The sequence below is a fragment of the Helicoverpa armigera genome, chromosome 13 (genome assembly GCF_030705265.1).
Source record: "Helicoverpa armigera isolate CAAS_96S chromosome 13, ASM3070526v1, whole genome shotgun sequence".
Lineage (NCBI taxonomy): Eukaryota > Metazoa > Arthropoda > Insecta > Lepidoptera > Noctuidae > Helicoverpa > Helicoverpa armigera.
This window is the reverse complement of record NC_087132.1, coordinates 4,554,370-4,580,954: the sequence shown is the minus strand read 5'-3', so window position 1 is coordinate 4,580,954 and position 26,585 is coordinate 4,554,370. Positions and strand designations below refer to the sequence as shown.

At 34.9% G+C, this 26,585-nt stretch overlaps 1 protein-coding gene across 2 annotated transcripts; it reads left to right on the top strand.

Annotated features, from left to right (window-relative positions):
* Window positions 1-3,472: 3,472 nt before the first annotated feature.
* On the top strand, window positions 3,473-21,998 carry LOC110371602 (acyl-CoA Delta-9 desaturase). Of its 2 annotated transcripts, none has more exons than XM_021327926.3 (5): window positions 3,473-3,646; window positions 15,454-15,678; window positions 16,369-16,499; window positions 20,797-21,002; window positions 21,274-21,998. In XM_021327926.3, the coding sequence occupies exons 2-5, from the start codon at window positions 15,459-15,461 to the stop codon at window positions 21,776-21,778; spliced, it is 1,062 nt and encodes a 353-aa protein (XP_021183601.3). In that variant the 5' UTR covers window positions 3,473-3,646; window positions 15,454-15,458; the 3' UTR covers window positions 21,779-21,998. The 2 variants fall into 2 exon arrangements, with proteins under 2 accessions (XP_021183601.3, XP_021183600.3); XM_021327925.3 differs by lacking the exon at window positions 3,473-3,646 and adding an exon at window positions 15,138-15,294.
* The last annotated feature ends 4,587 nt before the right edge of the window (window positions 21,999-26,585 follow it).

The window sequence follows — 26,585 nt, the reverse complement described above, 5'->3', positions numbered from 1 at the left end:
CGATGTGACGGAGCGACACGTCCTCTCTCTGTGAAGCCTTGCGGCGGTCTGGTTTGAGTTGACTCGCGTGCAGCGTTTTATAGTAGTTTTTAAATAATTTATAAAAAAATAAAAACGAGAGATTAAATTATAATATAAAGTTTATGTTTTAAAGAAAGAGTTATATTACTATAGTAAATAATTGTTATATTAAATTAAGTAAGATAGGTAGGTAAAAAAAGCATTTGAAATTCACAATTTTTCACATTGTTAAAATATTTTTTTCTGAAAGATAGAGACCTAAATCAAAAAATGTTTTCAACTAACTATAGGCATGGGGATTTCGTCTATGAGTAAAAAAATAAATATGATTAGATTTGCCACTGTTTTCACATGAATTTAAGCTTCGAAATAGACGCTGAACGGGAATTTTATAAAACATCTGTTACATTATAGGGGTTTTAAGTATTTAAACTACACAAATTGAAATTTATGTTCAATTAACTATATAGACAGTGAAATTACCTTGCGTTATTAAAAATTAACAAAGTTATAGGATAAGTAGTTAATGAGAAACAGTGGTTTGAAAAGTACCTTTTTAGGCCAAATGGCGCTCGGTTGACGTACACGCTCTTAAGTTACAGAGATGGAGACGTAAATTATAACAGTTTTCGTAAAGAAACAGAAGTCACGTTTTAGTACCTATATGTTTTGATATATGGTTAAATGTTTTATTGAGCTAATTACCTATGCATATATTTATACAATAGTATTTTATGACAAATGTTTAATATGTCACACATTAAACATTTTGATTTATTTGTATAAATACCTGCGTTTGCATAAGTAGTTGATTTGATAGAAATCTGAATAAGACAGATATCCTACCAGATATTTCGCGACAAAAAAATTTATGTTCTTTGGTTTAAAATAAACTACATTTATTGTATTTCTTTACTTAGTGCAACTCAGCAAAAAACTTAACTATACGGGCTTAGACACCTCTTAGGTGCAGTCCCAGACGTTAAAACCTGCACCTCATGTAACTAAAATATTACACAAGATTATGTAAAGCCAATGAATGTATAAGATAGGTTACATTATTGTTATCAAATACAACCCCAAACATCTTATCAGACCAGGTATTTTTAGACGACAAGTTCATGAGTTATCACGTAAGCTTAGCGACGGAACGTGATCTACTTACGTGGAAAATAACTTCATGGCATCAACGTTAGTACTCTCACGTAGATACTGCAAGTTTATCTATTACACTCTATGTATCTGGATGCTCTTTATAAATTAATTAAAGGTTATCTACGAGTCTGATACAAGCACAATGTGCAAAACGTGTTTGGTTGAACTTGCACAACATTATAACGGGAACGTGACATAAACCCCAAAATACACAGATAATGTAAACAAAAAGTAATACATCAACAACGTAATAAAACATTATTTTAAAGGAAAATAACACAACAACTTTGAAGGGAACTTTTAAGGGTCTATCCTAGAGGTACCTACAACAAAGTCTAAGTATTAATTTTCATGTTCTCGAAGACCAGTTTTAAGTTCTGCCTTACATGTTTCTTGATGATGTAATTAGTGATTTTTTTAGTAAGGATAACGTGTTTCCTTACAGGGTATCTGTTTTCAGGAAATATATTTTAACAATATCTACATAGTACCTAAGAGAATACCATTTAGATTCATAAATACTTCAGGGAGCCTGTATAAAATACAGCTTTTTCTTATTGCATTGTAAAATTTTACGCATAGCAACACAATAACGAATCATTAATTATTTTAATAGATCATTTCAGCATCATTGCGAAATAGTAAACGATCAATCTTCGCTTACGTTTTCCTGTATAAAAATAAAAACTTGAAATACCATGAATATCATTACCGTAATATTTTTCAAAACAAAAAATAATTTACCTAGGTATATAAGTAGCCAAATAAATAACTGGATTTGTACCAGTTTCAATATCGCCAAAGTTTAGGTACAACTTTGTCACGTTATTATTATATGTTAAGTCGTTAAATATCGCCCGATTCCTAATTACTAGCATTTAATAGGTGCATGCACTATGGGTGACTCGAGATTTGGTTCGCTTTACATTTGTACTTTGCCCCTGTGACAATATGAATAAATAAACTGATCATTTTTTATCTCTTTAAAGTTTTGCCCTAAATATTTCTAATATTACGTATGTATATTTGGATTGGTAACGCACACTTTGAAGGATCATCCTCCGGCTTTGTCATACTAAAACCTTATGCCTGAAAAAAGATAATATTGGCACACTTCTTTTAACCGATTTCACAAATAGAAGGAGATTTTCAATTTGATGTCCTTTTTATGTTTGTTTGCGCATAACTCAATCTTGCTACCGTCACCGTTGGGTCCAGGTAAAAGTAAAATAAATTATTTTGTAAAATCTAGTACCTAAGCAATATAAGGCATAATCTTGGTCCCGTTGCCAGGTGAAAAGTAAAATAAATTATTTTGTAAAATCTAGTAAAACCTAAACAATATCAAGTAAAGCGTTTGGAAAACCCAAGTAGGTACAATAAATAAGTATGAAAAGCTGAAGTTTCTTGTTTTTAAAAATTGATGGATTGTGTATGGCAACAATTTACGTTGGCAACCAAACTAGACTGATGGATGATGGCATCACATTTTGAGAATGAATTTGATTAAAATTTGCTCATCTTGATTGATGAAAACCTTATTGTTGCCGGGTGGAGTGTTAGGCTTATATTAAGGTAAGAGAGCTTCAGTTTCGTGAACAATATAGACGGCTTAAGTGACTACCTAGAGGTATTTGGTACAATGGTATTAAGTTTTCTGTGACAGGTTTCTAAAATAAGACTTATTTTAAATATAAGGATATACGCGTAACTGGAAGTTCGTAAATGATACTTGAACATATAATTGTATCCATGATTACAAACAACTTTTCCAAAAATATTTTTTATTCTTACTATTTTTTATTCTCATCGGGAGAAGGCACAAGTGCTAAGTTGAGTTTCAGTCAACTGTTTTGCGATTGTAATTAAACTATTTTATTTTATTTGAAAGTTATTTGTAATCATGAGTAGAATCCACGTCAAACTTTTATTAAAATTACAGAAACTCGTACAAAAGATATTGTTTTTTTTTAATAAATTGATAAATATGTAGAATATTGAAACAAATTTCATATTAATTATAACAACCACATAAAGCTGACGATGGCGTACTCGTATTGAAAATAATATGTCAATATAAGTTCAATCAATCTTTCACTGCAGTTTCTGACCACAGTGGCTTGGACTTTGGCACTTCGCAACGACTCCATCTCAACGTCAATGTCGTTAGTACAAAGGTCACTGAAAGAAAACATCCGAGGTCCACGCGGCACCACGCGGGATTGTGTATTTTGACCCCAGATCCTTACGTGACGTATACAAAGTGCGCACACGCAGGTCTTCCCGCGTTCGCTCCGTATCATAGCAAAATCGCATTTGTATATAATCGGTCGCGAGGAAATTCAGCTGCCAGTCTTCTACGGTGCGTCTGTCATCAATCACACCAAACGGGCTGCAACTAGTACATATATTGAGTGGATGATACCCACTCTTGCTAGTTCCGCTGTTACATCGTTCTAAAAAAGTACAGGTAAGCTTTATTTTTTTTTACTTTAAAAACAAATAAAATGGTGAATTTGTGTTAAAATTAAATTAAATGTTTAGTGCTATTCAATTGTAGGTATGCTAATATTTTGTGTAATGTTAACGAGTTTTTCCGATTTGCATTAATATAAATTCAGATTTTTACATCAATTTAATTTAATTTTCTGATAATGCCTAAAGATTGTTTTGGTTCTCAAAATTTGCATTACACCTTGCAAATAATATTTTTATTTCCATCTGATTCTGATCAAAGTGAGTGATAGATGTATGCACTTCCTTAATAAATGCTGAGATAAACTGGAAAAAAATAAACATCACACAAACACATCTTAAAAATAAAACTGTGAAATAAAAAAATTAAAATCTTAAGCAAATTGTATTTTATTTTTATAAAATAAAAAATACAGCTCTTATACAATACAACATATTGGATCTAACTAAAATATTAACTATAACTGTCAATAAAGTTTTCGTAAATAAATCACGGGTATCTATCTACTTCATACATTTACTCCGACCTTGATCTTTCTTCAAGTTAGAATCTTCTTTACTGTGCTCAAATTTAATGTTCCATCTAATGGTTTTGAAATGGTTTCAGAAAATAAAGTTTTTTTTCTAATGTAAACGGTTAATTAGAATGTTTTTGCATCTTGAACTCATTATCATAACCTAATAGGTAAGAATCGGTTAACATTAGAGTAAAAACGTATTTTTGTGGAATGGACTATAAATGGATGCATTTAAGGTCGATATAGTTCATGGAATGCTAAATAACAAGTTCTAGGTTACAACATTCGATTCAAAAATAAAAAAAAATAAACAAAGACCCACGTGAATTCTGTTCCGCGATAATCTTGATTATTCACACAAAAATAATAATCATTTTGTAAGGTAAACTACAAACAAGGATTTGAAAGTTGCGTCGATTTTTATATCCAAAACAAAAATTAAAATTACTTCAACAATTTAATTTAAAAAAACGCCATCCAAAAACCTGTCGAAAACATGTAAGTCCACTGTTATTATGCTGCTTTCATTAATAAGGTCATTGATATTAATTTAAGGTTATAATTTTTATTTTAATACGTACAGTAGCTATACATAGCAGTATTGTATTAAAGGGTTCACCAATAAACTAACCTGTGGAAAGATTTTTATTATTATTCGAGTCAAAGTTATGAAAAAAATAAAACACTCCTTAGTCTATAATGATCTAGAAACGCAAAAGAGCAATAAAGTAATCTAAACATTAAATAATACTTCATAGATCTCTCATATATTTAACTACTATTCTAATTAAGTAACATACGTAGTAGACTACAGCCTCCTTATACCGTCAACTGTTTAATTAATTAGTAGAAACTATCCTTTATCACTACAAAGGTGTCAGTAAAGTCATCCGATAATAATATTCGCAAATATAAAGGCACCATCTGTGAAGTATCGAGACATAGCGAGCCTTTTATTGGACACAAAGCGCGCTCTATCCTGAGATGGTTGATTGTGTTCGCATCATACGGATCACGCCACTCCTGCGCATTCATCATGCTGGCCGTCAAATAAACGTATGAATCGGCACCAAAAAGAACATGGGTACATTCCCCGGCTACATTATCTTTCAGTTCACTGATCAATCTGTCACAAAAGCATCTATACTTGTGAAAGAAAATATTGTCAGCTGCATTGGATGCTCTGAATTCTCTCACCCCAACCTAGCTATAATAAAGGTGAATAGCACTGGACAGAGAAATATCTACCTGGTATCCATATACATCGAACCTAGAGAGGACAATAGCAATGTTCTTGATCGACTCGCGCTTTTTCTCGAGAGAACGGCTGGCTCCATCCACCTGGTGTGTGGCGATTTCAACGGCTGGCATAGCCTGTGGGGCTCTGCGACTAACAACAGAAGGGGCAACAAGGTCGCCGACCTCATTTTGCAGCATGATCTCTTCATCTGTAATACGGGTACAACACCTACCTTCGTCACCACTACCCATAACCAACTACGGACGTCCATCATTGACGTTACTCTTGCCAGTGACCCTGACAACTGTGCCGTCTCAGACTGGACCGTTAATAGCAACATGTGCCCCTCTTCAGATCACAGCGCCATCGAATTTAAGGTTTCCTTCGGCAGAACCCCTCTAACTCGCAACGTTAACATGTCTACCTTTAAATACAACACCAGCGGGGTCAAATGGAATATAGTCAAAGAAAAATTCATCGACGAAATCAACAAAAATCTAAACACATCAACTAACATATCTAACGTTTCTATATCAGGCATAGACACACTAGTCGACCAACTAACTAAATCTATTCAGCAAGCATGCAATAACACGCTCCCGCGGACTTCAGGCTATCTCAGAAAGGCACCCTGGTGGAATGAGAAGCTAGACACGCTTAAGTCCAAGGTACTGCGAATACACCACCTGTTGCTCAACCGAAGACGCCGTAACAGACGCATAGATGACCTGCTGGATGAGAACAGCAGACTCCGAAAGGAGTATGCCGAGGCCATTCGTTCGACCTCTACTGAACACTTTCGGGAGTTTTGTAATCGTCAGACAAAGGAGGACGTGTATTCTGTGACTAACAGGATAATAAAAACAATTCCTTTACGGCAACCACCCGCCACCTTGAGACTTGAGGACGGCACCTTCACTACTGATTCAAGAGACACCGCGCATGCCCTCCTTGATAAATTCTACCCGGAGGACGACGACACCAGTGACACTCCCTCTCAGCAGCACATCAGATCCCTTATGGAACTCCCAATTGACACTCATAACGAACCCCCCTTCACACATACAGAAATTGTAAACTGTCTCAAACAAATGAATCATAAAAGAGCCCCTGGCCTGGATCACTTAACCGCAGACATTTGCTTTCAATTTGCCATTCACTTTCCTGATACCATTACTGAACTTCTCAATAGATGCCTAGCGCTTAATTACTTCCCCGACGCCTGGAAAGTGGCGCTGGTCAAAATCATCCCTAAACCCGGTAAAACAGACTTCTCGAGCAGCTCCTCATTCAGACCTATCGGTCTCATCAACGTATTTGGGAAACTGCTTGAGAAGCTGCTAATCAATCGACTAACCCACCACTTAAATATCTCCTCAGCCTCATCAAATATGCAGTTCGGCTTTAAACAAGCCACCTCCACTTTCCAAGCCATTGACACCGCTCTTAGTGTCGTTAGGGAGGCGAAATCTAAAGGGGAATGCATCGTGGCGGTGTCTCTGGACATCAAAGCCGCTTTCGACCATGCGTGGTGGCCTGCCATCTTTCACCGACTTCGCACCACCAACTGTCCTGCAAAATTTATAAGTTACTGCTCAACTACGTCTCCAACCGCAAAGTATGCCTCAGATTCGCAGACTGCCAAGTAGAAAAGAGCATGACCAGGGGTTGCATACAGGGATCGGTCTGCGGACCTACCTTGTGGAACACGATCCTGGATGACCTTCTTTCAATGGAACTGCCATCTGGCTGCCACCTTCAAGCTTATGCCGATGACGTACTGCTTGTTACCCACGCGAAAGACACCACCGCACTCGAAAACTTAACAAATACTATGCTCTCAAAGATCACAGCATGGGGGAAATCCGTCAAGCTCTCCTTCGGGCCTTCCAAAACTCAAGCAATGGGGTTCACAAACAAATCAGCCAAATGCATCATTAAAATAGACGACCAAAAAATCAGTTTTGTCAACTCTTTCAAATACCTGGGAGTTGTCATAGACCGTAAGATGCGATTTACGCAGCATGCAACCTATACCATAGAAAAATCTAAAAAATTATTAAACAAACTCACCATTTTGTCAGACCCACTTGGGGCGTCCACGCAGATAATATACGTATCATTTACGAGCAGGTAATACAGCCAATCATTTACTACGCCGCGAGCATATGGTCCGGCGCACTGCGATACTCGTACATTCGGAAAAAACTCCTCTCATTACAACGGCTCTTTGCCCTCAAAATTATTCAGGGATTCCGCACTGTGAACACCCCCACAGCAATCTCGCTTGCCAACCTTACTCCTCTTCCCTCGAAAATTCTTGCAATAGCTGATTGTGAACGCACCAAACTCAACGGCTTCTTTCTTTCTACCCTCCGACATCCCACTGGAAACCCCACCCACCCAACTTACTTCCTTCACCCTCTCAGGAATGGCATTAAATTCAAAGAGTTAAAATCAGTGGAAGAAATTGCTGCAGTGTATGGTCCCGACACTACCCAAGTATACACCGACGGCAGCAAGCACAACGACAGGGTAGGTGCTGCTGTCGTTATTATACAAAACAATAACGTCAGATATATTAAAAAACTGAAACTCCACGAGTGCTGTTCGGTGTTCCAGGCCGAAATGCTTGCAATACTGCATGCCTGCAAGCTGCTTTTAGACCGAAGATCCTCTCCTGCCACAGTCCTTTCAGACTGCAAGTCCGCCCTTACAGAACTGGCAAACCCCTATAGCTCGAACCATTTTGCTACGCAAGTCCACAATCTCCTCTTGGATGCTGAGTCTGCTGGCCTCAGTATATCGTTCGCTTGGATTAAATCCCATATCGGGATTCCAGGCAACGAACTGGCTGATTCCGCCGCTAAATCTGCTGCCAATCTTCACCGCTCCTGTGACTATGCATCGATCCCAATCAGTTACGTTAAATATAAGAATAATCTCCTCTGCCGCCAGGCAGCCTCTGATCTCTATGACACAGCAACTCACATCAAAACTCTTATCCCCAGCTATGAGCAGCTCCAAATATATTTAGCGTCAGTCAAACCAAACTTCGCGATCACGCAATATTTATCCAACCACGGCTACCACAAATCTTATCTTCACCGCTTCCACATCACCCCCGATAATCTGTGTCCATGTGACGGGATTAGCATTCAGACCTGGAAACACCTGACTCAGGAATGTCTTCGCTTTTCTTCCACTCGGAATGACCACTTGATTGTGGCGGATGGTTCGAGCCCCTATGATATAACCCAGCTGACGCCAGAAGCTATGGACACCATGCACAATCACATTTTTCAGATTGTCAGGCAGCTCAAGCGGTTTAACAACAACAACTAGCCCATTTGTAACCGCCGATTACCATACCATCATCCCACCATTTCCCAACATTACATCATCCCATCATTTCTGTACCATATCCGTAAATTTAGTTTTATATTTTATTTATTATGTATGTATATATTATATAATTGATATAACATATCCCTCCTCAAACTACCCACAACATCTAAAACCCCTCCACAATACCTCCCCAAACCAAAACCAGTCAGGAGAAAGGCGCAGACATACCATAAGTGTTACCCTTTCTCCCCAATGTAAATATTAAAAAAAAAAAGATAGATTGCGAATCCGCACAGAAATCACTAGATGTTAGTACAGTTTCTTATATTTTTAACCGACTTTAAAAATGAAGTTCTCAGTTTGAAGTGTACCTATGTTTGCATGTTTGTTGGATGCAGTTTTCAGCGCAGTATTTGTTTTTTTAAGAGATTAAGATTAAGAGAAGGTTTTCAATATATATTATTTTTATTTTTGTTTATTCAATTAAGTTTAATATGGATTAATTATTGCTATTATCACAGTTAATAAGAAGGGCTTATGAAGTTACATAATTATTCTTACAACCTTGATGCAAAGATATTTGAAATGTGGGTAATAGAATTAAAAAATATAGGTACAAAAATATATCTTAGACACCAATGGCTGATAAAAAGGTGAAGGAAAACATCTTGAGGAAACCTGGACTATATAGTCTGAAATCACCAACCCGCATTGAGCAAGCGTGGTGATTAATGCTCAATCCTTCTCCGTGTGAGAGGAGGCCTGTGCCCAGCAGTGGGACGATAGATAGGCTAATTAAAAAAAAAAAAAAGGTACAAAAATTGGCTAATGTTATAATAACTATTCTACTGCCACTGCGATATGTTATTAGTTAAAAAGAATGCCTACGGAAACTGTGGAGGCAGTTATTATGTCAATATTGAACTGCTTAAATGGCAATATAACTTATATTGATATAATACGACATTGTCGACGAAGATAATTGACGCCTACCATCCTTATTATATGATCTCGTTAACAGCATTCGTGTATACAAAAATGGTTATATGTACCTAAATAAAATATTTAATTAGGAATGTTTGATTTTCATACGAATAATATAATAAACAGAACGACTTTGAAAATGTCACTCCTTTCGATCTTACGTAGAAAAAAAAAGGTAGCTCTACAATAAAAAAAAATGTATTTAAAAAAACTATACGAACAGATGTAAAAAAGATTTAAAATGTATTTCTAATTAATTATATCGATAATAATTTAGACTTAAATTAAAATAATTGTCCCAAAAAGGTTTCATTCTCTAAGACCTAGTACTTCGTTTATAAATAGTGTTGAGATTTAGTAAACTTTTGTATCGAGATTACAATAGATTTTTACCTAATCTAATTTATTATAAGCCAATTTCAATTTTACATTCTATGACAAGTGTAATAAACATACAATAGTACTTAACATAAGTTACGTAAATTGTCTGTGTCGGTATGATAATATGTTTTTTTTTTTTTGTGTATCACTTCAATGTTTTGCATGCATTTAGCCTAGAAATTAGCTAAATTAAGTCGTGTGAAAGGTGTGAACGTAGAGATACCGAAATTGCGAGCAAAACATTTCATGAAAACTTTACACGCTCCGACTATGCTTGGGTCGGCTTCTAGTCTGATTAGATAGGGCTTAATAATGGACATTTTAGTAAGAGAGATTTTAACTTAGAACTTCACAACCTAACTAGGTACTTACATTTTATACCCACTAGTGATAACAAACATTTGCATAGCAACAGAAACTATTTTTTTAACTAGGCGGAAATTATTAGGCCCATAAACTGACCGCGGAAAGTTTAAAGTAGTTGAGTAATACTATGCGAAGATAAGTACCTATTGCAATCGGGTAGAGCGATCGGTCGGTGCGTTATCAAAACATGTCATATTGAAGAAAAAACAATGGGAAGTGACTCGGTCTGATAATGCGTTCGCACAAATTATATCGCGTAATTACCTTGACCTTTATCTCAAGTAGATAAGACTCAAAATTCTATGTACAATACTAAGATTAATATCATCGAACTTATTCACGATCTCTGTGTGATCCCGCACTTGCAGTGCAATAATTTATTTTTGTTACGAATAGTACAGAGTGCGTGACTTAAAATAATATGTGTTACAATGGCTATTTTATTTATTTTTATAATACTATATAATGATCGCGAGTGTATCATCAGCTTAATTATCATGACACCAATGACACGTGACGTAAATGTGTATTCAAATAAACTAAAAAAAAAACAGTTTAAAAGTATTTTTAACACTGCGACATGTTTTGTCTCACGAAATGATAATTGTTTACTTCCTCACTTTTTTGTTGTTTAACTTTTATCTCATTTACCAAATCAATTAATTACCAAAGGCAGCTGAAACAATTGTTTGTTAAACAAAAGAGGTTCATTAAAATTCTGAAAGATATTTGTATAGGTATTGAGGCTGGATTTGTAACCGTTGCATATATTAGTTTTTTAAATATCTACCTAAGTTAAAGTCCACTAAATGCACCACTAGGCAATGTTTACCCTTTAGCTCTAAGGGATTACCGTCCAGGAGGAAAAATGTCGCATATTACGTAAAATAAAAGCTAAAAGCCAGCTTAGTTGCTATTATGTTTCCCTGAACAACATTGTGACTTAATAAAAACTCGAAGCCGAGGGCTTGTTCACACAGGTGCAAGTGCACGTGAAGAATGATTAAAGGATAACTAAGATTCTTGTCCGATATCGACTAATTAGTCACAGATAATTCGGTAATTAATAGATATCTTTAGATCGCATTGCAGTACCTAATTTCCTCAAACATTTGATTACACAGGTATAAAAAAGATTAAACAGGTTTTTTTTGCATACCGAATCATAAACCCACTTTAGAAAGCAAACTGCCAAAAATGTGCTCAATATTTAGTCAAATAATGGAGCGTTTAGAACGACGCCAGTGCAAGCGCCTTATCTAGGTACTTGCTTTGCCAATGCAAACGAGCCCTCACGTGTGATTGGATGTTGAGCTTAAGGATTAACCGGGCTTACTGAACAAGGCACACGTGACGAAACACGATCACAATTTACGTTTAGATTGACAATATCATAATTAATCTGCAAACAAAATTCATTCCATGAAACTTATTGAAACCGTGACTTTATGCACCGAATATACGCAAATAGCGATTCCATAGCAGACCATTATAATTACCTTGAAAAAGTGCTAATTGTTTCATCATAATTTGAATCGAAAAGTCAGTGGTTGCTGTTAGTATTTCAGGCCATATTGTGAGTCACTTTGATCGAAACTACTAGTATAATACTTGCCTGTGTGATCTTCGGACAATAATAGTGCCACTCATTTTGGTAATAAGTACCTACCTAGTGTTGTGAAATTGTGTTCAAAAACGAAAGAGGCTTGAATATGGTAGGTGTTCTATTCAATATTTTCGAGAAGATTAGGTACTTTAGAGCGAGGGTATCTGCTGTGCTCCGAAATTATCCAATTCATATTTTAACTTCCCAAAAAAAGGGATTAAAACAAAGATTATTCTCAATATATCTCACCAACAATCACAGCAAGATCTGTAAGCTTACATACTAGATGGGTAGAGTTTTTAAGTGAAACATTAAACTGAAAGTCTGAGACTAGAACCGCGGCACGGTAAAGAATGAACAAAGCAACCGTTCGAAGATGCAGCACTTTTCTTTGTTTGTCCCATTTTAAAAGACTATCGAAATAAAGCCGTCTAATATACCAATGTGTGCGCTTTTAAGTTCATTCGAGTTTCAGAAAATACAAAATACATCTGTATGTGCTCAAACCGCAGCCAAAAATGTTAATTCTCAAAACTTTGTCCAAATCTCTCATAAAGATAGTCTTGCTACATTTTAATATCGAAGTTTCTATTTTGTGGTTTTTGTTTACATCTCTGAGCACTTACACAAGTTTGTTATAAGTTTTGCAATAAATATTTAGATTTAACGTTAACTAAAACCTTGGGTAACTAGTTTAAGTACCTTTATCTGAATGTCTTTTCATAATTATTATTAACCCACGCTGTAAATATTATTTCTTTATAATATTTCTTACTTTGTATTCCTTAAAATACATAGCAAAAATATCAAGTAACGTAACAATTGAAAACCGCCTAATTATAGCCACATACGTAAACGTCTGTAATAGACAAACGAGGCACCATCATCATACGTTCGCCAAACAGCATTTAATAGCAACAATTGTCTAGTTTTTCTTATACTCATACAAAAACGCTTTCATACGATGTTGTAACATATGTTACCTGTTTAACATATTATTTACGTACATAGTTTAAAGAAACATTATTAGCCCTATTTCATTTTGCGGTTAAGTAACTGTTATATAATGTCCGCTTAAAGTGACATTCATATTGCATCATTATAACTTCATTTTCTGCAACTGTCCAAATTATTACGCTTGGACGCCAACTACTATCAAAGTCAATACAAAGTTTTCTTATTGGAAGATAATTTTATTAATTTAAGTAGGTGTATAATGCGTTAATTTATTTATACTGTAAAATACATAACAGCTAATCAGCTCATGACAACTAGATTTTTCAGTCTTTAATGCACCTAATAAACACCTAAAATTTAAACTAGCAAATAGAAAAGAATCGATAGCTTCACAGTGACTTCCAATAAAACATGCAAGCTACCCTTCAGATGTTTCCAATTCCCCCTGTAGACGAACATTCAATAAGTATTTGCATACGTAGGTTTGCACTCGACCTGTATAAATAGCACCTTCTTCACTTTCAACTGGCTCTCAGTTATTCTACTCGGCGGTACTCGGTAGCCTTCCATCGTATGAATAGTAGATGGAACTACGGACATTGTCACAGGACTTACATTTCATCTGGATTAGCATTTGGCACTTTTTCCTGATAGCTAAATATTTTTTGCGGGGAAATATTACAGGTCGGGTTACTTTGTTAAAAAAAACATACAAGTTAGATTTTCTTCTTAATATTTAAATGATTATTTTTATCATTCGCCGCCGAATTTCACTTAGTAACAAGTTTTATGAGTCAGTTTAGATAACGAAAAGACCCTGGACTTTACCTACCTACCTTATTAAAGAATTAGAGATAATTTGAAACAGACAACTAATAGATAAATCCGTTCGTTTACACGAAAATTATTCTAAAAATACCTATATGTTTATCGAATCTAAGTACTTTAAGAACACTAAGTACATTTCTTATTATATTTATCACTAGCCGTTTTCCCGTGGTTTCACCCGCGTCCACTACTGTCCCGTACCTGGATAAAATATAGCCAAGAATGAACGAAAGTTTTTTTTTAAATTGTCGCAGTAGTTTTTGAGTTTTTCCATTACAAACAAACAAACAAAAATACATTTTTTTCCCTCTTTATCATATTAGTATAGATGAAAAATAGTTGCTGAATGTTCGACAACTTCAGGAATTGAAAGTTTAAACGTTCAGCGAGGTGACGTGTTAAAATAAAACGCATCTGACGCCAGCGAAGCCATTTTCAGAGCTTTTGCATTCTTCGGGATTTTACATTAAAAATTATGGACGGGACTTGTACTCGATTTTTTATTTAGGAACTAGTTGTAACCGTGAGAAATTATGAAATAGGTACATCATGTTTCAGGACATCGTTAATTCAAAATATCCAATACTGTAAAAAAAAACATAATTTTTTTATGATTGTATGACTGAATGAGTCACATTTTAATCGCTTTTCAAAGCTTCTTAAATTACGATATGGACAAAGTCTAAGCATGTCTACGTAAATACCTACCTTATTTTCGCTTATGAACATAAAAGTTCTTTTGTTTTTTTTTCTCTTGTAGATCAATGAATCTTTATTTTTTCTAACCAGTATTAGGTATTTATGTGTTTTTCCATATTATCGGTTACGTAGAAAGTATAAGTACTTACTATTGTACATAGGTTCCCGTATTTTCTATTTAAACATAAATTACCTGCCTTCTTGATGCTTCTTTAAACCAAAGAGTATCCAACAAGCCAGAACTTCAGTGCTATAAAATGCATCCACGTAAACTACCTAAGTCAGCTAACAAAGGAATAAAATGTAAAACTTGCGAGCCGCATTATATTAGCGACTTGACTGCTAGGATTTGGCGCACTTTTATCTTGCACCCAATCTTTTGCCCGTATCGAATCTTAGCTTTAACTCCCAAACTTTCGATGCCATAAACTTTAAACTTTACACGTGAACTGTTAAACAAATCGACAGTTGGAAATCAAGGAATTCGGAAATCTTATCTAAGAGAATGATTACCTTCACCTGTTAAAAGATATCGGGACTATCTGCGCATAAATATGACGAGTTGTGACAAACAACGCGGAAAGCTATGAAAGTACGGACAAATATCATTAGTCGCGTGTAGTGTTTTGGTGTAACATTTATTTGAGTGCGGTCTGGTTAGCACTTAGTCACTTAATTTGGGTTATCGGTTTCATGAATATTAGTTAAAATGCAAGGTGAGCGCTCTGGATTGTTTCATCTGTCATTTTTTTTTGTGTGATCCAATATTGCGATGGTTTACATGGAAATGAGACGTTTTTTTGCCCATGTATTTTTTTGCGAAAAAAAGGTTGGTCTTATGTCTTATATTCAATTTTGGTTTTCTTTATTTACAGATAAAATGCCTCCTCAAGGGCAAACTGGTGGCTCATGGGTCCTCTATGAAACAGATGCTGTGAATGAGGACACTGATGCCCCAGTGATCGTACCCCCGTCGGCCGAGAAAAGGGAATGGAAGATAGTTTGGAGAAATGTCATCCTCATGGGAATGCTCCATATCGGAGGAGTTTATGGAGCTTACCTCTTCCTTACAACAGCTATGTGGCGAACGTGTATATTTGGTAAGCTTTTTTTTTTTCGTTTTTATTTTTTTTCAGGCGTTCGTTTCTCAAAATAATTAGTGTCATGACAATCTTGCTTTAAAAAAAGTTTTTAATGGCAATTTGAAACTTTTTGTTCTTTTAGTATCGTTCTTATTGCTATTTTAATTAGTGAGCTAAGGTTACTAGCTTTAACTAATTAATATTGGTGCCTAGACGCCTTTTAGGCTTATGATAAAACATATTGTAATGTTTAGTTAATATTTCATTACGAGATATTCCACTCAAATACGTTAGTGTACTTAGTAATATTTACATTCAGATACAGGTTCTAATATTGAAAATGTTACGCACATTTGTAATTACTTTTCGTTTAGTTTTTATTGAGTGTTATAATCGATATCATAAAATTTATCGCGACGTAATATTCATTATTCCGTTCTAGTTAAATGTACCTAAACCTATGCAATATTACCATACTCTTAGACTTAACAAGAATGTTGACCCTTTTTTTCATAACTAAACCCATTTAGCATAATTACCCAAGGCTGTAGTAAGAGTGGTGTTACTTAATTGATCTGTGCTTAAACTATTTATAAAGATCCATTAAAACACATTACTAGTTGTATGTAATACAAAAAATATGGTCGAATTGAGATCCTCCGCCTTTTTGAAGTCGGTTAATAATAACGTTTTTCTTTTTATTTCCAGCTGTGGTTCTGTATATATGCTCAGGCCTGGGTATCACCGCTGGTGCTCACAGGCTATGGGCTCACAAGTCATACAAAGCGCGTCTGCCACTGAGACTTATGCTGACTCTCTTCAACACCCTGGCCTTCCAAGTAAGTCACTTTAAAGTACTTAAAGAATGAAAAAAAGTATAATATATTATAAATAAATGAATACATTGAGACACCTTTATCACACACGGTCGGTTAATCCCATGCTAAGTTATTAATTAACTTGTGTTATGTGTGCTAACACTACCGATAAACTACATATAGCTACATACACACGTACTTATAAATAGATATTTTTAATATTTCATATTCATTTACGTCTTCTGAAATCGTTAAATATTTTGACCCTTTTGTCTTTTATTAATTAACCATGAAAATGAATATTTATCACATGCATATCAATTGGCTCACATTATTTCAAAGAAGTTAAAAAATATAATTTATAAAGATAAAAAAATCGAGTAACAATAATATTTACATTGGATTCACAAAATATTATAAGCAGTGGATAAAGTAATTCCATTGTCTGTTTACCGCCAATGATGTGCATTTAATCATTTATATACATTTACATAAGTAATACATAATAGGTGCACTACTATAGGCATACCCAATTATTCAAGAGCCATCAATCTGAATCAAAAAATTAAAATATTTTCTACTAGCCGTTTTCCCGCGGTTTCACCCGCGTCCCGTGGTAACTACTGCCCGTACCGGGATAAAATATAGCCTATGTTACTCGTGGATAATGTAGCTTTCGAATGGTGAAAGAATTTTTAAAAACTGTCCAGTAGTTTTTGAGCCTATTCATTACAACCAAACAAACAAACAAACAAAGTTTTCCTCTTTATAATCTTAGTATAGATTACATACTCATTGCAACAAATTAGATAACTACTAAATAATCTTAGTATAGCAAGTTATCCTATCAATGCATCATAGTTCAAAAAGGTTAAAACGCATAGAAAATGTGTGCGTAAATGTTAACGTCTTGCGCATTCGTGACGTCACGGTACATTTCCCAAGAAAGCGGGGGAAATTACTTGAATGATATCTAAAGTCACCTTCAGCAATAACATTTGGGTCTAAACATAGAATGACAATGTACCCAACGATATTGATGGTACATTGTACCCCATCCTTCACGATCCGGTAACCAGAATTTATAGCTTAGTAGCTCTTACGGCTTGAACGATTTAAAGGGCAATTATTTATATTCACGAGCAAGGATTCTTGGTTCAAAAAAGAAACAACAACTAAAAATGAATATTGTAACTCTTATAGAGTGACCTTTGAAACATTACGACCGAATCAGGAAAAGAATTTGCCCAAATTAAGATATCTGAGGGCACGGCAGTGCCCCAGCCAAGACTCGAGCAAAGCGGGCACGGCCGTACCATCTTTTCTCGAAGCGTTTCGCGGCTATTTCAGCCCCCTGTATCTTCCATGTGAACAAAGCTAGGAGTTTAGGTTTTCGATGACCAAGAGTAAGTATTAGAACAAGCTCAGTCCCAAAATTACAAGAAATTTGAATAAATAGTTTACGAGTTATGAGCGATCAAAGTTACACCATTTTGTCACTGACTCACTCACTGACCGATCATCAAAAGTCTAAGGTACTTCTAGCAAACTTAGAACCTTCAAATTTGGGACCAAGATAGGTTATTAGCTACATATAAAGGGAAAATTATAAAAACCTTAAAACTTAATAAAAAAATAGGAAACAAATTTATATTTGCGGTTTTTCAAGAACATTGTGTATGAATTTTGACTGCATTGATAACTTTGTTATTTATTTATGTACAAAATGTTACTATTTGTTTTATTGTTACGTAGTGTGGTATATTGTTGAATAAAAAAGCTAGGTTAAAATAAAATGAATAATGATAAAATCTTTCATATTAATGCAGTGCGATAAATACTGCATGCTCGCTCGATAGATGGCGTTGTCCTGGTCTAAATCGCGCTACGGTTTTTAGTTAAGGCGAGGAATTGGTCAACAATAATTCCATAACCGGCACGCGCATCTAAGGCGCCAAAAGGGGTCGGAGCGTCTGAGCGGGGCGAGGATAACAATACGCGCGCTAACTTATAACTAAAAGTCGTAAGCGGCAAAATGGTTTTGTAATTTTAATATTTAGAAATGATAATTTAATAAAAAATCCTTCTACAATTTTAAAGAGTATGTATATACTCAACTACTAAAAAAAGTTAAGAGGCTTAAATCGGTCCCGTTTGTCCATAATATGTGAATCTCTTTTTAAAAAGAGGTATGTTTGATATATTTTTCTCTGTTATAAAAGTTACCTAATCATGTTTTCACTTCTAACAAAATAAGGTTTATATCATGAACTTTCAGGTAACCAAGTTGTATTTTGATCCGTTTTGTATTTACTGAGAAAAATTGAGATCCTTGGCGCCAAAAATTCCAATTCGTCCTCTTAAAAAAAAAACAATTTCATGTGATAGCGCCATCTACCTCTGAAATAAATCTCTTTTATTCTAAAAGATATTCGATTAAAAAATTCGACAATTTCGAAATTGTTTAATTTATTTTAAAAAAATGTTGTTTACGTGCTAGTTTAGGTCTACATATTTAGTTTGTTATATATTTAGTTAGTTGCGCGTAAGTTAATTTAATTTGTTATATACTTAGAGAAGAAGGAGACCTACAAAAAATAAATTAGATCCCACCAAAAACATTAAATGTAAAAAAAGCCAATCCTCTACGCAATTCCTCCACCGTAAAAAGTTTTGAGATCGCATAGAAGCCAAGTCCTGTTCAACTTTATTTGTAATAATAAATCAATATTTTGTGACTATATCAATAGTTTTGTTCACATTACAATAATATTGTCTTGGCCATGAGCACAAGTTAATAGTCGCTCCCTGAAATAATGTGTAAATACCATTGAATTGATACTTCTATATGGACATGATTTTACGATTGGACTGATTGGAATTTGAGATCACCATGGAACAAACATGCGCCATAGTAAATGTGCAGTTCATGATTTTGGATGATACTGACTGTCGGTCATTTTGTAACAATTGAAAAAACTAAAAGTATTTAATTCTGTGATATTAAACTTCATGATTGACTTTCACCTCTCCAAGATATGCTGTATTATATTTGTAGTTTATTGTGCTCATGGCCAAGTCAATATTATTGTAATGTGAACAAAACTATTGATATAGTCACAAAATATTGATTTATTATTACAAATAAAGTTGAACAGGACTTGGCTTCTATGCGATCTCAAAACTTTTTACGGTGGAGGAATTGCGTAGAGGATTGGCTTTTTTTACATTTAATGTTTTTGGTGGGATAATAATTGGGACAATTCCATACTCGGAAAACGTGACTTTGACTTATCTGTCAATGTAAAAAGCATGCATGTGCTTATCACGCGTGAGAAACTCACGTTATCAGAATCACCTTTTAACACCATTATCGACGATTACCCTCTGCCAGTAATTAACATTAACTTATCATCAGGTATTAAGTAACTGCGTGATCGATCGACTTTCTATAATAAACAATTTTATATTAGGTATCTGCTTCAATTTGCCGTTTGTATGGAATATCATTCTAAAGTATAAACATGGAACATGATAGCTGCGTGAGAGAACCGCAGATGACAATTATAATTAATTAGCAATTATTCAGGTAAACATCATCGGTAACATACGAAATAATTAATTAAGGTAGATAATGTTTAATTTATTCACAGAACTTGAAACAGTTTAACAATTAATAGCGTTAAATACTGTACTTATAGGTGCCTAGGTAGCATTTAATTTGAACTAAATACTAACCAGATAGATATTCTTTTTTTTCACGTATTATAACAATGCTGTGAGGTACCTATGCTTATTTGGAAGGGTCTTAGTATGAGTCTTGTCAAAATATTAATGCATGATAACTTTTGTAAGGAAAGGTTCAAGGTAAATAAATTAATATAACATAAATTATTTGGCACGTGTGTCTGCTAGACACAATAGAATTACTATCGCGGCATTCTATAAAAATAATAATAACTAACAAGGAAGCAAGTATTTTTAATTAGAATTATTGAAATTATCTATATAGATAAGCCGCTTATGAATTCTGCAGATGGTTATAAAAATCTGGTAATACCTAATACAGATTAGTTAATAGATAATTACTTTTATCAGACACTTGTTTTGCATGAAAGTTCTCTAATAACAAATTAATTATAGCAATTTTCGACAAACATCTTTATCACTTAATCGACATTAATCATCATTGGTATGCCTACTTAGTACAGGTCTACTGATAGATTAGGCCTCCCCAACGCCTGTCCTTAGCCGTTCATTCATTACAATGACAATTTTCTGAAAGAATATTTTCTCAACTTCTAAATGCTCTTTCCAGGATGCCGTCATAGACTGGGCCCGTGATCATAGAATGCATCACAAGTACTCTGAAACGGATGCTGATCCTCACAACGCGACTCGAGGCTTCTTCTTCGCCCACGTCGGCTGGTTGCTGGTCAGGAAACATCCTCAGATCAAGGCTAAGGGACACACCATCGACTTGAGTGATCTGAAGAGCGACCCTATTCTGCGCTTCCAGAAGAAGTAAGTATCAAAGAAGAAGACTTCTTTTCGTGTTCATAGTTGATTAGATTTATTTGTATTCCCACGCTAATCCTTTGTGTCCGAAGATTTCTTTTTAGGCTATTGTAACAATGCCTATTTTTATTATTTTTGTTGTGAATATATTCTTTCTTTGGTATTAGTAATCCTACTCGGGATATCTCAAAAATATATATCAAGGCTATGTAGAAAAGATAAAACTACATTACAAGGCCTTTGTATTCAGATAGTAAAATATTTCCTTTGTTTACAGATACTACTTGTTCCTAATGCCTCTGGTCTGCTTCATCCTGCCGTGCTACATCCCCACCCTGTGGGGTGAATCTCTGTGGAACGCATACTTCGTGTGCTCGATCTTCCGCTACGTGTACGTGCTGAATGTGACCTGGCTGGTGAACTCCGCCGCTCACCTGTGGGGCGCCAAGCCTTACGACAAGAACATCAACCCCGTGGAAACCAGACCCGTGTCCCTCGTCGTGCTCGGCGAAGGCTTCCACAACTACCATCACACCTTCCCCTGGGACTACAAGACCGCTGAACTCGGGGACTATTCCCTCAACCTTACCAAATTGTTCATTGATACCATGGCCGCTATCGGATGGGCATATGACCTCAAAACGGTGTCCACTGACGTCATCCAGAAGCGCGTGAAGAGGACCGGTGACGGCAGTCACCCGGTCTGGGGCTGGGATGACCATGAGGTGCACCAGGAGGACAAGAAATTAGCAGCTATTATTAACCCAGAGAAGACTGAATAATCAAACCGACCCGTTTGATCAAATTCCACTAGTTTTTATGTACGTGCATTAATCTAATTGTGAGGGAAATGTGATACCAGTAATATTATTTATGTTATATAATTTGCAATGATAATCATCATGGTTTATCAAGACTTTTAGATTTAATTCTTAGATTTGTAAAGAAATGATGCCCATCTGTTTCATGTAGACAGAAATTAATAAATAATGCCAAAAATTACATTTATAGTTTTTATTCTTAGAAGCCTGCTCAAATCTAATGCTTTAAAACCTAACAGTGAAAATACTAGTTCTTGCTCCATTAGGTTATCGCAGAGTTTGCAACCGCGAACATAGGTGTACTCAATTGCATTTTCATCCCACCATCTCGGAAAGAGTAGTTTTATCCTTTGATATCTGAGCGCAAAAGTCGTTTTTATTCTCTAGAGCGGCAAAGTGATTTGAATTTAGAACATCGCGTGCAATACGCCATTTGTGACAATCTTGATAAGACTTTTCAAACAAATACATATTAAACAAATAAAATACTGCTTAAAATAATTATTCAATTAATTAAGTAATTTTTATTATTGTTTTTACATAGATTTTTAACCTCGTTTCATTTTTAAACTGCGTTTTCAAATAAATGAACTTTAATACGTACTTCTATTTAATTTGATACTCATATGTGCGCGCCATTTTGTTTTTTTTGCATTTCCTCGATGAGGTGGGATGAAAAGTTACGTGTTGCACTCGAGTGCAAAGATTTTTCACCTTGTGCTCTTTTGATTCCCTCGCTAACGCTCAGGATTCTAATTATTGAAACACTCGCTACGCTCGTGTTTCAATTTTAGAATCCTTCGCTTGCTCGGTCATCAAAATTGAGCACGCGGTTAAAAAGCAACTTTGCACTCTTGTATAACAAATAACTTTCCCGAAGGATCTAAGTATCTGCGAGCACATGTTTCCTAGTGAATAAAGTTCACATTAACATTCCCGTCTGCAAGAATGTGGACCACTCCGGAGCTATTGATTGAATTCTACTTCAGACAAATTCCCTCTACACTTTTCTTATCGCTTTGTATTATGCACTATTAAACACTCGACCTTGCAAATATTTTTTGTCACATTTCGTTTTTATTGCGTTATCACGCGTGTGAATCACGCAATGTCATTGAGACTGTGTTAAGTAAAACAAAAAACATCTTTTGTTTTATGTTTTTATTCGATTAACGACTTTTTTATCTCTTTATTTTGGGTTACGAGACCCTCACCTGTTCATGAGTTCAACTGAAAGAAAGCACTTTGATAACGGTTATCTGGTATTTCTGAATCATTTCCTGCATATAAATTATTGCACTATGCATATTTATACGCTGTTACTAGGCTGTTACCGTTTATATGAACCCTTGACTAAAGCTACCCAAATTGGTACTTCGGGAAAAAATTGGACTATTCTTATGATAACTTGGAATAATTGTTTACGCCGTTCAGTCATTGAACTATGCACACATAAGTTAGTGTAAAGTTACAAAGTAAACACATAATAGGGCAGGTAGATCCCGCTGTCATTTGAGATTAATTATGAGAGTGTGGGCGCGGCCCTTTGATGATATGCATTATGATTATGACATTCGACAGAATAAAGCCCATTTACTATATTAGTTTCTTATGCTTCCGCGATGTCTTGGAAATTGATAATATTTAATCGGCAGTTTTACTTTAAAGGTTTTTTTTTTGCTTTAGTTACTACGCATAGTCAATTTTTCCACGATTTATTTGAAAAAAGAACTGTGAAACTAGCCCTTTGAGCTTTCAAGGTTTAACAATTTATAGGTATAAAATTTTAAAAATTTATAATTTTACAGGTTTTTTGAACACCTATGCGAACTAGGCCCATAAACAATTTTCCCATAAATAAATCGTCTTTTCGTCAGTTTGCAAATCAGACATGTAAATACGTGTCATAAATATTTTTTCACCCTCTCGTACTATATTATGGCGCTACTTACTACAACAGGCTGTAATTTCAATTAGGGGTGACCACGCGTCTGCACTGTATGGTTGCCGGCAATTTGACCGCTTGTTTAGATCAACTCAATTACTTTTATGTACAGTATGCTGCTTTTTATTAGCATATTAACTATGATTTTTGAGGCCAGTTCTTAAAATGATTGCCAATTGTTTAGTACCTACTGGTACACGTCGATAAACTAATACTCTATCAAAGTCAAATGATTTTATTTCAAATAGACCTTATGAAACATCACACTAGTTGCACTGTTCCAAAAAGTTGGTCTCATGGAGAAGAGCCTGTTTGTCTATAGCACTATGTAATTTCATAATAGCTATTTAGGTCTATTTTAAATCAAATAGCTTACCAAACATCTGGTCGGTTCGTTAATGAGCCTCGATTAATAATGAAACGCTTCATAAATAATGCATCTGGAATATTTGGCTTCCCCGAAATAACTGCAGAACAGGATTCATAAATTGCTCTCTCATTTTACCGATTCCGTTTCCCAAATGTTCACGCTCCCTTAAATCCCAGTGGAGCGGTCATCTCTTATGTGTCTATAAGCAAAAAGATTATCTGGAATATAAAAGCATCCTTAAAACTAGATTACGAAGGGTCTTACCCACTTATAAAGTTAAAATTGTCTTTTGATCCCCGATTCAGACTTTCAAAAAATAATCATCCTCTTAAATATAATGTAACTCGTCATAAAAAAATCTAATTCACTCCTCCAGTCTTTTGTGCTCGAGCGCTAAAGATCAAAATCGATTTAACGTAATCGGCGGACCTAATAACAGTAAAGAAATGTTTTAGGGCACCGATATATTTCTTTTATCGGCTCTCTGCATCGCTGAAATGACATGTAATACTGTAGGTGAAAATTTGGGGAAATCAACAGTAATGCTGAGTCAAGGCCGACAGGAAAGTAAAGAAATTAGGAACAACATTTTACGTAAAAGTCGAAAATCGTAAACAGTTTTTAGAGAAAAAAAGGCTGATAAGAACATTTGAGAGCCTCACCAGTAACTACTTGTCCTATAAAAATAATATACGTTATCGGACTGAAAAACTTTAGTAGATAGTATTGAAAATTTTAGGTTTGAGATAATCTCTATCAAAGTGTGTTCATTAAAAAGTGGATAAAGCGTAAAACCTTTTTGACGGGAATGGACATTGATTTAGCAATGTAAAAAGGGCTTAAAAAATAAATAGAATAAATAAATGTTTCTAATGTGAATTCAATTTATTTACAAAGCTAGCACTAATACGGTATTAACCTACATACATTTTCCTAAGGTAAATACTTATAAAATAAACACATTTCGCTGTTATATAGCTTATTAAGAGAAAAGCTTACTGCTAAGAAGGTATAAAAAGTTAACAGAATTATGTTATTTTTTGTACGTAATACATTATTTGTCTTTCTAAACAAAGGTAGACATTACGTTTTGTAATAAGATTTACGGTCTATTTTTCCAGACAAAAGGTTACGATGCTACTGAGAATTCGAAATTCTTATTTTTAGATAGTTCATAGTTCACATCATCAAAAATGCACGTGATGATCTGATCCCGTACTAGGGCTAGAAAGCTTTAACTCATCAAGTATTATAGAAACAATTCACTACATTTTAATTTTGAACTTACTGACGAAACAAAAACTTTTTCTCCAGTTCCACTCAACAAGTATTAAATCCTCGAAATACTAACAATCAAAATCAAAATTACGTCGCAGTAGGTACGTCAAAAGTACCTACCTACATCAGTCTGTAGTCTGTTAATTTTAGAACTGAAACGATTCTTCCAAAAAGGTTTTTCCAACACTCAGCAACAATATAAACTTATTCCCACATACCTGCACGAAGAAATTTACCCATCAGTAACTGTCAAATATTGAGACCATTGTCTACTTCCAAGCCCTTAATCCTGTTAACGAGCGAACTAAAACCAGCTGCCTGTTAATTGTCACGCTCCAAGTTTAGCGTCATGCCAGTAACAAGTTTCAGCTTTGATAACTGGATAAAACTGGAAGCAACGTGTCGATTTACGAGGGATGAACTAAGAGATACATTGTAAACCTGGCCTTTTAACAGCCCGTGTTAGAAGCTTTTAAGTTCAAGTACTTAAGTATTTTCTGTAAAGATTTTTAAATGTAAAGTCACGCCAGTCATATTTAAGTTCTATTAAGGAAGTAAGCCTATGGACATAAAGCTAAACTTCTGGCTAGAAACTTTGCTTAAACTGGAAACAAAACTGAAAACTTTGGCAGTTACGCCTGCAATCTTCAGATTAGCGCATTCAGTTCAAGTAAATAGATAAATGTGTTGCAGTCTGCAATCGGTCGTAAGTTCACATACATACATAACATAGGATAAAATGTTCATGTATTGTTTAAGCCACTAACGAGGTACTGGGTTGCATTCCCAGGTCGGCAAAACGGTCGGTCAGTCGAGTAACAAATGAGCTCGGTTTATTCATCTCTGCAAATGGGATTACTTTGTATCAGGAAGCAGAAATAAAAGTTTAATACATCCTGCTTTTAAAATATATCTCATTTAAATTAAACCTTATATACTACAGTATAGATTTCGAATAATAATATGATACAAAAAAATGCCGTAACAACATGCTGTATAAGCATGCCTCAAGGCCCTAACAAAATTTCTTTTTTTCAGTACTTCCCTACCGCTAGTCAAAGCGACACTGTTCATAGTCAATAGGTATATCGGACAAAGCATTTAATAATAAGTGTTACGGCATTCATAAAGTATAAAATAGTATAATTTTACTCTAAGGATTTTTATTAATAGAA